Source organism: Phyllostomus discolor, chromosome 4 (genome assembly GCF_004126475.2).
Source record: "Phyllostomus discolor isolate MPI-MPIP mPhyDis1 chromosome 4, mPhyDis1.pri.v3, whole genome shotgun sequence".
NCBI classification, from domain to species: domain Eukaryota; kingdom Metazoa; phylum Chordata; class Mammalia; order Chiroptera; family Phyllostomidae; genus Phyllostomus; species Phyllostomus discolor.
In genome coordinates, this window is record NC_040906.2 from 119,041,311 (window position 1) to 119,058,491 (window position 17,181).

At 37.6% G+C, this 17,181-nt stretch overlaps 1 protein-coding gene across 3 annotated transcripts in view; it reads right to left on the bottom strand.

The window, feature by feature from the left end:
* Positions 1–17,076, bottom strand: part of LOC114494322 (24-hydroxycholesterol 7-alpha-hydroxylase) — an 82,045-nt gene extending 64,969 nt beyond the window's left edge. Inside the window, exons 1-5 of one of the 3 annotated variants that reach the window (XR_004902759.1) lie at positions 16,685–17,076; positions 8,742–8,877; positions 6,393–6,567; positions 4,807–4,956; positions 3,805–3,898 (exon numbers count right to left, since the gene is read on the bottom strand). Coding sequence is in view for 1 of the 3 variants with exons in the window: in XM_028509349.2 (XP_028365150.1) it covers positions 3,805–3,898; positions 4,807–4,956; positions 6,393–6,567; positions 8,742–8,877; positions 16,685–16,861 (732 nt within the window). In the remaining 2 variants the exon portion in view is untranslated. The remainder of the gene's footprint in view (positions 1–3,804; positions 3,899–4,806; positions 4,957–6,392; positions 6,568–8,741; positions 8,878–16,684) is intronic. The other 2 variants (XR_004902758.1, XM_028509349.2) reach the window with 2 other exon arrangements.
* Positions 17,077–17,181: the final 105 nt, after the last annotated feature.

Sequence of the window (17,181 nt, forward strand, 5' to 3'; positions counted from 1 at the left end):
GGATTGTTGTGAGAATTAAATGAGTTACCATTTTGACAAATGTTATTAAAAAAATTAAATAAACCTCTATTCTTAGGAAAAGGAACACAGATCTCTGAAGCATTCAGGAGAAAACCCTGCCCCCATCCGCCATGCAGATTCTTGGGCTGCACAATGTGGGAGAGAAAGCAGCCCAGCCAGTGCCTCATAAACACTGTAATTCTCTAAAACCACGCAGAAACCTGACTTTTAACTTGAATGGTGCCAGGTCAGATTATGGCCCCATCAAAGTTTACCTGCTATAGTTACTCTCGGGCCATCACACAAATACCATAAAGGTATTTTCTTCATTGAAAAGTTTCCCCAGATTTGCCTATGCCTGATCCCTATCGTGAGGAAGAAATTCAGACACTATAACATCTTCATTAAGTTACCTGTGCACTTAGAATCTTAAATAACTCAGGTTTAGGTGATAGAAGTAACAGGCTAATGTCTGGTGGCTGCTTGGTAAGGCAAGTACTGTTTTAGGTGCTTTACGAGTATTTAATCCATTCTATCCTCACCCAGCTCCAGGAAGGAAATACTATTATCTTCACCATTTTACATTTGAGGAAACTGAAGTATAACTAACCCAGGGGACTTTGCCAGGGACATATCTCTGGTAGACAGCAGGGCTGAGATTCAGACCCTGTGAACCTGGCACTGACTCCAGGCCCCACAACTCAGCTGCACCTCCGCTTCCCCGCTGGAGGCACAGTTGTGCCTCTCGTGCGTGAGGGGCTAAGAGAACTGCACTGTACCGTGACGCAGGAGTTCTGCTCCAGATGCTACAACACAGAAAATAACTACTAAATCACTATCAAAAATATATATGTAATGAGAGACAGTTGCTGTTACTTACTAAGGCGCGTAATGCTCAAAAGCTTAGAGTGATTCACCACTCTAAGCCCCAGCTTTCTGGTTTTAATAATCCCCAGTTTTCTGGGTATAAAAGTAGTTGTGAAAAATAAATGAGTAATTAATTTGTGAAATGTGTCACACTATGCCTGGCCCAGAGTAAGCAACCCATAAATATTAGCAATGCCTTATGATTACTGTATTTTATAATAATGAATTAGCAGAACTGAAAATAGTTTAAGCATAAATTTCATTTAAAGCTGGTTTTTATCATACTTACAATGGAAACTGTTACAACACAAAGTTTATATCTCTTGAAAAATCCTATAGGTGTATTTCATTCTTTTGATATGCTATTCTGTGAATGGAAATACTTGTTTAATATGTATCTAGACTCGCATGGAAGAAATCACCACACTTGATATTCATGATGTAACAAACGGGTGTATAATATTAAAAACAAAAACAAAAACTTCTTTCAGTCTTTGGCTTAAGTAGGCCGCTGAAATCTACTTATGCAGAATACAGCAGAATCTTTTATTAATTCTTAGCCCACATTTTAAAAAAATGTGGGTATCAAAACAGAAAACTTCTGGAGGGAAACAGAAACAAAACATACCAAAATGAAGTTAAACTGCCCATGAATGTTCACACTGAGTTCTGTCCCAAAGTCTTAAACACTGGATGAGCTTCAGCAAAGCTCAAAATCTGTCTTGATTCATATAGGGAGTTCAAGCAGCTATGATTTAAAAAGCCTAGTTTCTTCAGAGTAAGAAAATAGGAGTTTTAGCTGAGGCATTCAAAACCCTTTTGCTAGGTCCATAAATTCTGGATCTGAGTGTAGTTTTTACATGCACATGGCTTTACCCCTAAATCCTGGAAAACAATGCAAACAAAACGTTTGTCTGGGTCTGCTTATGAAACAGAATCATTAGCTGAAACACAGTTTGTCAATGCAGGCCCTTCCAGTACAGCTTTCTATTCCCTTGATTCAGAAGGAAGATGCCTGAACATTCAAGCTTTCCTTTGTTTCCTAAAGCTGTCTTCCACTACAGAGTGAAGCAGAGTTGTTTGTGGTAACACTGGCTCTACTGACGAAAAACAAACAAAACCTTTTTGATTTGATCTTTAAATACTAGAAGATCTGAAGTTTTTTTTTTTTAATGATAATGACAGTGATCAATTTTCAGGTAGCCCTTACTATGTCCTAAGTGCTTTACAAACATAGCTCATTTAATCCCCACCACTCTGAGGTAGGTAACCAAGCTGAGGCCAAGAGATTCGGTTTCATACCCAAGGTCCTACAGCTGGGGACCAGATTTGGGCCCAGGCATTCATACCAAATTAATCTCAGTGTCTGAGGATGGGTCTGGAGAATCAGGTCGTTCTCAACAGCTCTCAGAGATTCTAGTGAGCAGCCAGGGCTGAGGACCATTCATGAGCAAGCACTGGAACCACCTGGAAGACTTACTAAACCACACATGGCTAGGCTCCACTCCAGTTTTTGACTGCATGGTTTCCAGATGATGGTGGCACCACTGGTCTGGGACCACACTTAAAGAACCACAGATCTAGGACAATTAAGACACTGATTCCTAGTGCCTAGCATTAAAATTATACCATACAACCCCCTTGCGTTTGAAGAGAGAAACAACTAGTGGCACCAAGAACGAAAAACTGTGGCCCTGGCTGGTGTGGCTCAGTAGATTGAGCGCCAGCCTGTGAACCAAAGGGTCGCTGGTTGGATTCCCAGTCAGGGCACATGCCTGGGTTGTGGGCCAGGTCTCCAATAGGAGGCACACAAGAGGCAACCACACATTGATGTTTCTCTCTCTCCTCCCCTTCCCATCCCTCTAAAGATAAAAAATAAAATAAAATTTTAAAAAGAATGAAAAACTGGTACATTTACACAATGGAATACTATGCAGCAGAAAGAAAGGAGCTCCTACCCTTTGTGACAGCATGGATGGAACTGGAGAGCATTATGCTAAGTGAAACAGACCAAGTGGTGAAAGAGAAATACCATATGATCTCACCTATAAGTGGAGCCTAATCAACAAAATAAACAAGCAAGCAAAACAGACCCAGAAACATTGAAATAAAGAACAAACTGACAGTGACCAGAAGGAAGGAGGGAGGGGAATAACAGGGGAAGAAAGGCAAGGGTCAAGTCAAAGAACAGGTATAAAAGACTCATGGACAAGGACAATGGGGTCAGGGAGGAAGATTGGATGTGGGAGAGGGGGGTGAGTAGGGCCGGGGAGAGCAATGGGGGGAAAATGGGGACAACTGTAATAGAGCAACAATTAAAATTATTTTTTTAAAAAAGAATGAAATCCAGGCCTGGCTGGCATAGCTCAGTGGATTGAGTGTGGGCTGCAAACCCAAGTGTCGCAGGTTTGATTCCCAGTCAGGGTACATGCCTGGGTTGCAGGCCATGACCCCCAGCAACTGCACATTGATGTTTCTCTTTCTCCCTCCCCTCTCTAAAAATAAATAAATAAAATCTTTAAAAAAATAAAAATAAATAAAATCTTTTAAAAAATTTTTTTAAAAATTAAAAAAAAAATGAAATCCATTTTGTAGAGCTTTATTCTCCTTGCTTGCTTTGCCAAAAGTAACTCCTACCTGTTACCTTTGACACAGACAACTGTATAATATGTGAATAAATAAAGAACCTTAGAATTCTGTTTTGTTCAGTGGACCGTAGGCTCAGGTGTTTTTTCTATAGAACAGAATTAATACCTACCTTGCTACTGCAAGTCTGTAAAAATAAAATAATGTACGTAAATATGTCTAACAACAATGCTTGGCACAAAAATGGTATCTAATCTCCTGAATGGTAGCGAAAATATATATATATTTAACAATCATAGTTAGATAATGTCCTCAACTCATGTATTTTAGAAAAAAAAAAGGTATACTTACCATGGAATTATCTTTTTCAGATTTGTATGTTTTTATATCTGGAATGTTTTTCTCAAAAAATGCTAGAAACCACCTTTTGGATTTTGACCAGTTTCTAGGTGAGAAAAAAACAGTATGTGTAAAAATTAATTTGAAAGCACTTCAGGAGTAACAAGTCACAGAGTGAAGTGGGAGATGGCTATGGAATTAGAATTATTTCTCCAAACTTTTCATCTTGAGCTAGAATTTCATGAAAGGGCTGCCCTCAGACTTATTATTCCACAAGAAAACTGAGAGGGGGCAATTTTAGTGCCTTTTACAAACAAATGTTTGAGTTCCTGTATGACTGACATCCAAGAAGAAAATAGTACCCAGAATCTGCTTGGTCTACTTTTACTCTGGGCGTTGTTGCTGAAAACTGGCCCAGGGACCCAACGCCAGACTAAGCCAGGCATAGCAAACTAGCTATAATGTTTTTAAGCTTTTCTGACCACTAATCATTGCATACCAACTGCCAAGAAACAAAAAACCATGGGTTACTTTGCATTCAAGCCCTTTTATAAACATTTATCTGGGCCCACCAAGAGAAATGCACTTGACCGCACCTACTTTTGCCTCAGAGAGAAGAAGGGCAACAATGTCTGGTTCTGAGACTAGCCACACTTGACAATTTAACAAAGGCCAACGCTGTAGCAATGACCGAAAGCTAAGTAAGTAAATAAGTAAGTAAGATAAAAGCTGCAAGTAAGATAAAAGGCCTCAAAATAAGTTCTTCATTTCATTCTAATATTCATGTTCATATTCTCTCTCTCTCTCGTTTTTGCTCCTGAAATTTGTAAAACAAAAAAAAGAAAGCATGGGTATGTCTTCTGTTCCTCCTTCAAAAACACACTGGTCATGGGATGTAGTTCTCTCTCTTCCACTTAAACTGTTGTTATATCTACTTAGAACAGAGAAATGAGAGACCTATGAATTGCTAGGAGGAGTTTGGTCAATGAATTAATTATAGGAAACAACTTCTACCTTAGAAAACATTCTGGCATCTGGGATCCATGCTCAAAGCCTTCATCATAAACTTGAAAATGCTGATGGAACTCCATGATTTGCCTCTTGTTTGTGGGAAACAAACCTTTTTTAAAGAGGATATTCACACTGACTGGATAAAGGAGATGCCTATAGAGAAACATAAAACGTCAGACCCAATGACCAAAGGAGAAGAAAATAATCAGGATACGAAAGAGGGAATTATTTAATAGCTACAGATAGGGAATAGACATAGTACACGACAGATTTCTTGGGTGGGGAGAGAAAGTCACCTTTAACAGATTTTAATGTTTGCCTATAGTTGTCAAGATGACTTAGGGATGACTGAAATTGTAGTCTTATTTATCTGAAAATTTAAAATGCTTTCTAAGCAAGCATTCTCAGATCCTGACAAACGTGAGATACACGAAAGTAAATTGGTTCAATGCAATTTCAACAAGCATTTATTTAGCAAATAATAACTAAGATACAGCCCATGCCCTTATATAGCAGTGAAAAATAACCAAAGGATCAAAGGTAATATTACTCACCAAATTGTCTAATGTCTCACAGGATCCTGCAAATGGGAACTATTGCATATTGAAATATAGTGTATATAATGAAGTTTTACCATAAGTGAATAAAATGATTACTGCGGCATCCTTGGGTAAAAGAATATCAATGGTTGCTAATATGTGCTAGCTTGGTAACACTAAGTACTATTTATTTCAATTTTATTTACTTTCTCTAAAGTTGCAAAGATATCTGAGAATTTGCTGTTTTGTTGTAGATACCGGGCAGGCCAGAAGTTTAGTTGGTTGGTTGTCTTTGTTGCTTCTTTTTCCCTTTCTAAACTGCTAACAAACCATTAAATGTTGTTCTGTTTTATGAGTCTAAACTGTTCAATCCTGCATTCAGCACCCCAGAATCCCACTGAGATGGACAACTACCTAAGGCAGCTTCAATTCCTCACACCTCCATATGCAGGTAGGGAATTTCTGTCATGGTTCCCATGCCCAGACCTTACCTTTGCCAGAAAGCTTTAAAACATAGCTGGCATGCTGCCTGGCTACCCACTGCCCCTTCCTAACTCCCTGGCCTTTCAGCACCTCCCCTCTGCCAGTCTGAGTGAGGCCCACATTGACTTTGCCTCAGTCAGCTTTTCATGTCTCGCAAACATCTTCTGGTCCCTCGTCGTCTACTTGATGACTCTATCCTCTCCCTTGTCCTCTCAATGTCCACTTGTTACAATAATCACAAACTGCACTGAACTTTTTATCAAAATTCTGATGGATGCATGGCAATTCTAGGAGGTAAACCCACAGAGCACACACAATTGTATGGAATGACTAACAAGAAATTACTGTCAGTGTATTAAAATGTGTTGGCTTCTTTGCTCACCATAAAATTGGAGTGCTAAACTGAAAACTTGGCCATTAATTACAATTTAAAGTATTAACATAATTTCTTAATTGCCTAATCAGCTGGACTTCACTAATCCACCAGATAACTTCTTAAGTCCGATGTATGGGCTTCGAATTGTTTTATTCCAAAGAACAAGATGAAATAATACCAATGCATCTTACCTTACTAAGATGTTCAGGTCCCTTGAACCATGAGTGCCTAGGTTCTTGAGCTGTTCATGTAATTCTTCTGTTAGTTGTTCAGTGAATTGACATAGATTGAAAATCCCTATTTTCCCTTTCATCAGGACATAAAGTTTTTCATGCAGTGCTAAAAAGATATTCTTTGGAATTGATGCTATAAACAAGAAAACTATTTTTAAAAGAAGCACCAACTCCTTAAAACAGTCAATATAACTCTACTATAATTCCATCAGTATTGAATATAGCCCAAGTTCAACGAATACATAAAGTAACCCCCTGCAAATAAAACCAGGTAAAGATTCAGCTTATATTGTGAGACAGTAAAAGTGTGCAGAATAATTTAGTTTAAGGGATAATCTGTTAGTGAATGATTAAGAGGACCTCTGGAAACCACAGTTCTAGTGATTTTATTTTCATGCTAAAATGTTTTCTTTCTACCAAGAAAACATTAGCTTTCTACCAACTTTCTGGCTCTCTGGTGATATTTCTAGCCCCTTCCCCCTCCAAATCTGTATTTCAGGTATATTGAAAACACACATCCTTTTATATATCCCAGTATTTTCATGAGCTTTCCTATCTGCTCAGAACATTTTCTACTTGACCAACCTCATCCCCACCCTCACAATCCCAAAGCCTAAGTTTCTTCTGCTAATTTCCATTCTTCTTTCAAGCATCTTCTTGAATATTACTTCCACCAGGAGTCCCTTCCTAACCCCATTAATTCCTTTGGCCCCACTATTTCCTTTATATTAGCATTCACGCTTCTTCTACAATACACACTTGCTGTTGAATTGAGGTAGTGAGAGTATGAGTGAGTTTTTTAACTCACTATTTCTTTATATGTTTATTTAATCTTATTTTATTTTCTTTAAAGTAACTTTTCAAAAACTAATTTTTAGTTTTGTATTTCATCATCCTATTATGTATAGATTACAATTTATGTAGATCAATTAAAAATAATTTTTAGCCCTGGCTGGAGTGGCTCAGTGGATTGAGTGCCAGCCTGAGAACCAAAGGGTCGCTGGTTCGACTCCCAGTCAGGGCACATGCCTGGGTTGCAGGCCAGGTCCCCAGTAGGGTGTGCACAAGAGACAACCACATATTGATGTTTCTCTCCCTCTCTTTCTCCCTTCTGCTCTCTAAAGATAAATAAATAACATCTTTAAAAAGTAATTTTTAGATACTCTGGAGCATTCATCTCTGTGGTAGAGAAACACATGGAAGGAATGGGAAGCTGGCTCAAAGGTAAATGTTAACATATTTCATTTGTTAAATAGAAATATTTAAACATGAAAGCCCCCATGAGGGGCAGATATAAAAATCTTGATCACTTCCATATACCTGACAGGAGAGAAAGTTGGCATATATTTCCAAAGGATTTACAGATCAAGAGATTTCAAAATATTTATATTCTTTGATCTGGAATTCCATAGTCCAAATAGCAAGAAGTACTAAATAGTCACAAAATGTAACCCACATGTGATTTTCATAAAAAAAAAAAAAAAGAGGAAATCATCATTCTATTGATCACTGAGAGCTTTTGAAACAAACTTTCTTTTCCCTTAATGGCAAGGGAGATGGGGGAGAGAGAGAGAGAGAGAGAAGCCACATGAAAAGGAACCTAAGAAAGAAGCAAAAAGGGAAACAAAGAGGGGGGAAAAACCATTGACAGTAGAAGCAAGCACAGACATGGTGAAAACAGAAAAGAACCAAACACAAAATGAACCAGCCCTGCATTCTCGGGAGGACAAACAGCCTCAGCATGCATGTTTGTGACCAGGGAAGAAACAAAGGTAGAGTCACCCAGGGAGCATGCTGACCAGTATAGTCCAGCAGTCCCTAAGGATAAAGAGTTGGTGAAAGGACACCACTTACCTTAACAGCCCTATGGAATATGTCAGGAAATGCCATTACTACAGGGCTTACTAAGCAGTGGAATTCTACTTTCAGGGAGCAGAGCAGCAAAACGTGATCAAGCCAAGAGCTACAGCCTGAAGAACATTACATACACAGTAGCAGAAGAGTTAGCCACATTGTGGGAGCTATAACAGGATACATATTCCAAATATTTTCCAAAGAAAATATCAGGGAGCTAACCTCATCTTTTTCACTTGTCTAAGTAAGACCTAACTGTATTAAAGCTGCCAACAATTTGCTTTTCAATGACCAAACTCATCATATACTTTTCTCCTTCTATCCCGATTCTAAAGAGTAAACTAATGGGGCCTCATCATTCTTGATAAAGGGGTAAGAATGTAACTGTTACCTAAAACTACTCTTAGATTTCAATGTTGTGTTTCAAATGAACTATAGGAAAAAATTCTTTACCTGTGCGATAGACCGGAGTTTGCACCGCAAGTTCAAAATCTACTTCTTTGGATTTTAGGAACACATTAATGCCCTCTTCTTCAGTAACAAAGGTCATTCGAGTTCCCATAGCAAAAACTGTAAATACTGGTCCATACTGGGAAGAAAAGCACATAAATACAAATCATATTAGTAAATACTCCTGATAAATAAGTTACTGGGCCATGGGTTAGGTTTAAGACAGTGTTTCTCAAGAACCACAATGCTGAAGTTATAGCCAAGAAAAAATTATTATTGTTATATGTGGTAACTAATTCTAACTTTTTTATCATCACCTGAGGACATGCTCATAAATTTTGACTGATTTGGTCACCTCTAAATTATATAAATTCTAATTTATTCTATCCTAATACTTAACTTTCCTTCTGATCATGTTATTATTTACTTGCTCCTTCCTTTCTTGGGGTACGAAATAATAATTAGAAATCATTATTAGAAATTTTATTAAACACTGTGATATTTGAACATTGTTTTCAAAATTCGATAGCTTACAAGCAACCTATAATTCAACTTTGTTCAAGAAAAGAGATATAAAATTGCTGACTGCTTTTACCATAAATGCATAGTCACTCAACAATGTCCTGCAATCCTAAAAGGTTCTCTAACTGTTCACTTTCTCACTTTCCAAAATGACTATTTTACATGTACAACCTGCCCAGCCCTCTCCACTGTGAGAGTGCTCCTGCTTTGTAACTCACTGGGAAAACGAAAGCAGTCAAGTAAGAACACGCTCAAAGTAGACACGTTGGTGCCCATTTTCCACGTGTCCCTCTGGTGAACACAGGCGGAAGGTCCTGCCCCTGGGAAACACCAACACTCCTTTACTTGGGTTACAGACTCTGTGCTCTCTTACCTTCTCTTTGTTCTCCATTTCTGCCTCCTCTCACCTACATCATCGGCTGGCCCTCTCTATCAGATCTCTCCTAGTAGCCTACAAACGCACTCTGGTGAGGGGTCTGATTCCAGGAAGTCCACGACGATATTGTTGGGAAAATACATTATTTTCATTGACCTCTAATGGTGATTTACTCTTTTCCTCGATTGTGGATGTAGTCAACTAACCATAATCTTATCCACTGTCTATCATTAAATGAACTCACTGTTCCAACTGTACTTTGTCAGATCCTGTTTCTATCTGGCATCAATCATCACAGACCCAATTGTATATGATCTATATTTTTCTCACTGTTGACACTCTGGCATCGGTAACCTCAGTACAGGGAGAGGCTGCCCTCCAGGGCTAGCCAGTTCCCAAAGGGCTAGCCAGAGAGGTGCACACCTTTCACATACAAACCAACCAATCTACCCTCCAACTACCACCTCATCTAATTCTCAAATACCAGGCCAATAATTCCCTGACTAAGTCATCCCAGGGCCAGGTACCAGGCAACTACAGAAAGCCCTATAGCCCACAGGAATTATTTTAAAATAGCCAATCCTAAATTGTTTGCCCTGCCCTGCCCTGCCCTGCCCTGCCTTTCCTGAGGAAGTCCCAGTAAAGGGTCTGGCCTAGGCTTTTCTCTTGCAGGAGCTTCCCTCAGGATCTTCTGCTTCCTGAGGGACCCTGGTGCTTTCTCCCGTGGCCCTGCATGACATGCAGTGACCTGCTCCCAGAACTGCGGGTATAATAAACGGTTTCCTTCCATGCCTCATTTTCATTCCCTTGTGGCCACAGTGACTTTACCAATTTCATCCAGCATACGAGTATACATTCTTAGAGCCACCACCCTTACTTTTCCATCCCATTAAAGTCATTATAAACATCTCTAAATACCACTCACACTCCTCACTACTTCAATATCACAGTCATTTCTCTCCCTGCCAGGCAACAACATGTGACCACTCCTGTGACACACTGTTGGGCTCAGCACTCACAGAGCCAGCAAAGAGTGAAATCCCATGCTCTTCCACTAGTGACGCAGGCATCTACATGGCTTTCCAGTAGTCCCTCTCTGTGACTGCTTGCTAGTCAATGCTTAGGAGATGACTGATTTTCATTGTTTGTTAAACTTTTGTCCACATGAGAGTTCTTCAGTTCCCTTAGGAAAGTGTCCTTTTGTAACACGTATTGGCACCCAGGCCACAGGGTAGAACAGCCAAGTTCAAAGACACTGAATGACTGAGATAACTGTTGACAAGTGTCATTTAAAGTAACTTATTACAAAATGACTGAACAGTGGGAATGATCATGTTCAGTGTTATAAATTCTGTAACAATGATTTTTTGTCTTACTTGCTTTCCTTTTGCTCTCATTTTTGTGCAATGTCAGCACTGTGAGTATTGTGAAGTAAAGGCAAGCACAGGCAGCATGGTGCAGATGAAATGCTCGTATTTTAACTGTTTAATTTGAGATCATGTAGACTAACATGCAGGTATAAGAAATAATCCAGAGATCCCATGTACCCATTACTCTGCCCCGCCCCGTGTTAACACCGTGCAAAGCTGTAGTACAGTATCAACCCAGCTATCGACATTGATAAAGTCAGGTAATATTTCCATCACCATATTGCATATGTCCCTTTTTCAGCCACATCCATTTCCCTCCCATGCCCACCTCCTCCTTAACCCTTGGCAACTACTAATCTGTTCTGTATTTCTAGAGTATTGAATTTTAATAATGTTATAAAAATAGAATCATATAGTATGGAAACTTTGGAATTGGCTGTTCTTCACATGGCATAATTCACTTGAGATCCATCCAGATTGTAATGTGTATCTTGCTGTGTGTATCGATAGTTCATTCCTTTACATTTTGAGTAGTATTCCATGCTATGAATGTACCATGGTTTCTCTAAACACTGCTGAAGGCCATCTGTGTTCTTTTCAGTTTCAGGCCATTACAAATAAAGTTGCAACAAACATTCACGTGCAGGCTTTTGTGTAAACATAAGTTTTCATTTCTCTAAGATAAGTGCCCAGAAGAGCAATTGCTGGGTCATAGGGACCAGCATTTTCATCAGCAATTTTACCATTTTACATTTTATATTTCCACCAGCAACATATGAATGATCCAGTTTCTCTGTATCCTTACTAGCATTTGAGTGATGTCATTTTTTTAATTTAGCCATTCTGATAGGTGTGTAGTGATATCTCATTGTGGTTTTAATTTGCATATCCCTAATTGTGAATGACGTTGAACATTTTTTCATGTGTTCGCTTGCCATCTGTGTATCCTCTTCAGTAAGTTGTCTGTTCATAATATTTTCGCATTTTTAAATTAGATTGTTTTTTTTCTTTAATCTTGAGTGTTGAGGTTCTTTCTATATTCTAGATACTAGTCCTTTGTTATACATGTAGCTTGTAAATATTTTATGGAATCATTGACTGTGTACCTTCATGCTAAAATATTTATATTTAACAAATGAAATATGTTAATATTTATTCTTGGGCCAGATTCCCATTTTTCTCACGTATTCCTCTACCACACAGAAAATAAATATGCCAGGATATCTAAAAATTAGTTCAGATATAAAATAATTAAAATTATTTTAATTATTTTATATATTAATTATATTATATATAATTATATTATATTATATATTATATTATATATAATTATATATAATTAATTATATATTATAAATTAATTTAAAATAATTAAAATTATTTTATAATTATAAAATGCATAAAATGCAACCTAGACATAATAGGATGATGAAATACAAAATTAAAAATTATTTTTGAAAAAGTTACTTTAAAAAATACAACAGGATAAAAGAAAAATATAGAAGAATAATAAGTTTAAAAAAACACACTCTCACGACCTCAGCCCAACCAGGAGTGTGTGCTGTGGAAGGAGCATAACACTGACATAAAGCAGAGAGTGGGGCCAAAGCCATCCATGGTGTTAGGAAACCAGACATGTTCATGCCTTTAGAATACAAATCTATTTGAAAAAATAACTATTTTTCAAAGAAGAAGATGAACTTCCAATTTTGATAATGACATCATGGCTACTTCTTTCAGAATTTTTCCCCTCCTTTCCTGGAAATCACACCAAGTCAGATGGAGAATGGAACAAATACATGTATAAGCAACAGACTAAGCTAAACAATAAGGGGAAAATCTACAAGCTACAGAAGTGTGGCCCACGGCACCCGAAACCAGCAGGACTGGCAGTGGAAGCTCTAACAATATAGTGGGGGGTAATGAGGAATAGGCAGGGGGTTCAACACAGAAAGCTCAGAAAGCTCAGAAATACACTCTCTGAGATATAAGAAGGCAAAACACAGAGTTGGAGCCACTCTGAGATGGGCTTAAATAAGCAGACCAGCGATATTGAGGGAGGTAGCAAAAGATCACACAGAAACTATTTACAGAGTTCCAGAATGCATCATTTTCTACAACTGAAGAGACACCATGAAGACAAGAGTTGTGTCTCTTAGTAGCAGCAGCTGTTGAAGAAAGGCAGTGAGAGTTCATCTGGAAGATGAGATCCTGAAGGGCATAGGAGCCACACATAGATTGTGTGTGCACAGGGGCACTATATTTTTATGGCAGCAACAGAGGACAGAAAACTTAACCTGAGACACCTGGAAAGCAGCTACTTCCAACCAAAACCTTTTGCTGATGCCTGGTCAAAGACAATTCAACTCTTTAAAATATGGTTAAACAAACGGGAAAAGTTGAGCATTATTAAAAAATGCTTTTTTAAAAAAGAGAATTTCCTGATAAACTCACTGAAAATATTTTGCTAAAGAGTACATAAACACTGAAATGCAAAATTATTGTAGTGAATAAAAAATTAATGTAACAATTGCAGTTGCAAAGAAAATAAACAAAGCAGACCTATAAGAAACCATGGGGAAAAAAGTCCAGACAAAAGAGGAAAATTAGGAAATAAAGGAACTCAGGAGAGGAAAAGGGCATTTCTGAACAAGCAACAATAATTACATGAAGTACAAGGGAGACTATACATCCCACAAGAAAAAAAAAAAAGAAAGAAAAAGAAGAAGACAAAGAAAGTGTAAAGAAAAGAGAGTATAGATAGAAATGTGAAAAATGAAAAATAGAAATACACATGAAAAAAATTGCAAGGGAAATGACAGCTATAGAAGACAGGCCAAGGAGATTAACCCTATGCGTAACTGGACCTCTTTCCCAAACTCCAAATTCATTTACCCAACTACTGAACTCAACCTCTCCACCCAAACTTCTACCTCTTCTAAAGCTGAACTTTCCTTCCAATGGGTTCTTCTTACCCCTATCATTTAATGGCAATCTACTTTCTAGTTTCTCAAGCCAAACTTCTTGGAACCATTTTTGAGCATTTTCATTCTTTCACATACATTTTTTTGCTTCCACTTTAAAAATATATCCAGGCTCAAACTTCCACTGCTATCACCATGGTCCAAGGCACCAAGATCTTAAACTTGAATTATTACAATAATCTTTGTATTATTTTCCTTCTTTTACTCATATGTCCCTGTTTTTAACAAAGTAGCCAAAGTGACCCTTTATAACACTCAGAAATTTTTCTGTATCATCCCAAATTACAAACCCATTTACACTTTGAAACTGATCATTTACAAATATACTTGCACACGCATAAATGACATTTGTTGCTACATTATAATAGCAAAATATGAAAAAATACCCGTCATTAAGTGACTGCCTAAATGAACTATGGTTCAGGGAATACTTTGCAGGTTTTACAATAAATGTAAATTTCTGCATAGGATGTGGTAGAACTAGGTGAGCCAAGGATCTCATTGCCAACTAGAAAAAGGTGAATAAATTACAAAGATCATATTTTTAAAAGCAACAGAGAGGTGGGGAAGCAATAAGAACTAAATGAGCTAAAACTCTACCGAGGAGAGAGTTGTGCAAAAGTGAAAAAACAATAGGTCATTATTGATTTTCCTGATGAATTCTGGGTATGGGCTGAAGGTCAGGAGTGAAATAGGCACCTTCGAAGTATCTATAGTTATCATACTTAATGGTGAAATATTGAACACAATACTCGCTTGTCTAGTCCCACAACTTTTATTGCACAATTTATTAGAGATCCTACTGATTGCAATAATGCAACCAAAAACATCATGGGGAGAAGGGGAAATAAATTTATCTCTTTGCAGAACATGCTATGTTTAAAAACTCTAAGACATCTACAAAATAACTATTGGAACTAATAAGTAAACTTAGCAAGGTCACAGGACGCAAAGTTAATATACAAAAATAAACAGTATACAAGAAGGAGACAAGAAGGATACAAGAAGAAAACAAAAGTGAAAACAATTACAATAGCCTCAAAAATATAAAATACATGAGAAAATAATTATTAATCACAGGCAAGACTTCACTAAAAAAATTACACAATATTTCTGAAAGAAATTAGATAGCTAAATAAATGGAAAGTATATACAGCATTCATAGACTAGAAGACAATATTGTTAAAAAGCTACTCATCCCTAATTTTTCTACAAATTTAACAAACTTCCAATCATAATTCCAGCAGTCTTTCTAATAGAAATTGACAAGCTAAGTTTCAAATTTATATTAAAATTCAAATTTAAATAATCTTGAATGTCAACACAAATACAAAAAAAATTGTAGAGCACTTTCACTACCTGATTTAAAGACTTACTATAAAACTCTAGTACCTGAGACAGTGTAATGCTCACAAAGGAGTGATCATATAAGTCAATGGAATAGGAAAGCTAGAACTAGTCTACACATATATAGTCAACTACTTTATGAAGAAAAGCTGTAAAGGTGATGCAGTGAGGCAAGGAAAGTCCTTCAAGAAATGATCCTGGAACAGTTGGACATCTAGATAGGGAATAAAAATGAATCTCACCCCTTATACTACACGCACAAAAAAAATTAATCAAAGTGGATCATAGATCAAAATGTAAAATCTAAAACTATAAACTTTTTAGAAAACACAATAATCTTTGTGACTTTGCTTGACCTTTTCAGACAAGCTTGTAAAAAGGTTCCCTAAACATTATCAAAATCATAGCCTAAGGAAGGCTATAGGAGACAAAGGGGAATTTCTTTTAAAGACAGTATTTTCCATCTATCAAACTTGCAAGAATTATGGTTCCTTGTGTGGGCCAGGATATGAGGAGCAAGGCGATGCCCTAGCTACACTCAAAAGAAAAGAAAAAGCGTATATTGTTAAATCCTTTTGCAAGGACAACACGGTAACATAAACAATTTAAATGTTCCTGTTCTTTCGGCACATCCATTTTTAGGAATTTATTCTGAGGAAACAATCGGTTAAGTGCAAAAAAACACAACCACACAATATGCATACACATGGAATGTTTGGTGAACCATTGGTTGATATAGAGAAGAAAGTTGGCAGTATTCTATACATTCTTTTTGCAAAATATGCTACATTTTTGCAAAATGTGCTACATATTTTAAGGATGAAAACATCTACTATAACAACCATTTCTAATCTCCTTAGTGTCCAATAAAAATGGATGTCAACATCATTAAATGATATCACCAGTGGAAAATACATGGCCGGCTAAATCTGTGAAGACCAAGTCTGCAAGCAATTTTTACAACAGCCTGGTGTTAACTCCGATTTGGATACTAATTTATTATGCTTTTTTCACAAACTGAAATTATGCTTGTCTTTCCCAATTATTGCAAGCATTTTACTCAGGATTTTTCGGATGATAACATAAGCAACTAGCACTCTTAATGTCTGCTTCCAAAAAGGCAGTTAGTAACAAACTGCATTGTACATCATAACTGATAAAAATTTATTTCTTTTGAAAAACCTTGCATAAGACAGTTGTTGAGGAATTCACAAATGATTAGATCGTTTAATTGAGGATAGCAGGCATTAATATGTTCCCCCTGTTCTAATATTAAATTTGAGATGCAGTGAAAGAAAATAAAAAACATCACCTTCTCTGGAAACCACACCTGGTAAGGCCACATACCTTGAATCTTGCTTTCTCTATAAATTCTAGAGGGGCTTTCCCAAAGTCAAATGCAGCTCCAATCCAAGGAATCCAGCCCCTTATGCACGGGGGTCCACGCAAGTTCTTCCACTGAAGGAGTAACAAAAGAGCAATACAACCTAGGATTATAATCACTGGTGGGAAAATTAGTTCCATGTTTTTGTCTAGCACCTTCCAGAATCAGAGAAAGAAAAACCCTGCCGCCGTGGCACTTGATCCTTCTCTCTGGGATAAACACTCGCCTGATCTCGCAAAGTTTTTGCTGCAACTTCTGCAGCTGTCTTCGCTTTTTTAACTGTAGCCGCCTTTCCCCGCCCCAATTTTTAGATGACTTTTGCATCACCGGTCCCTCCCACTTCTCTTTAAAGTCGTGGCCAACCGGGACCCAAGGCTAGGGCTGGAAGGCGGTGGGAGGGAGGGTTCCGAGGGCCCTGGAGGAAAGAACCCTCGCTGATGCGGAGTAAACTGGGGGCGGT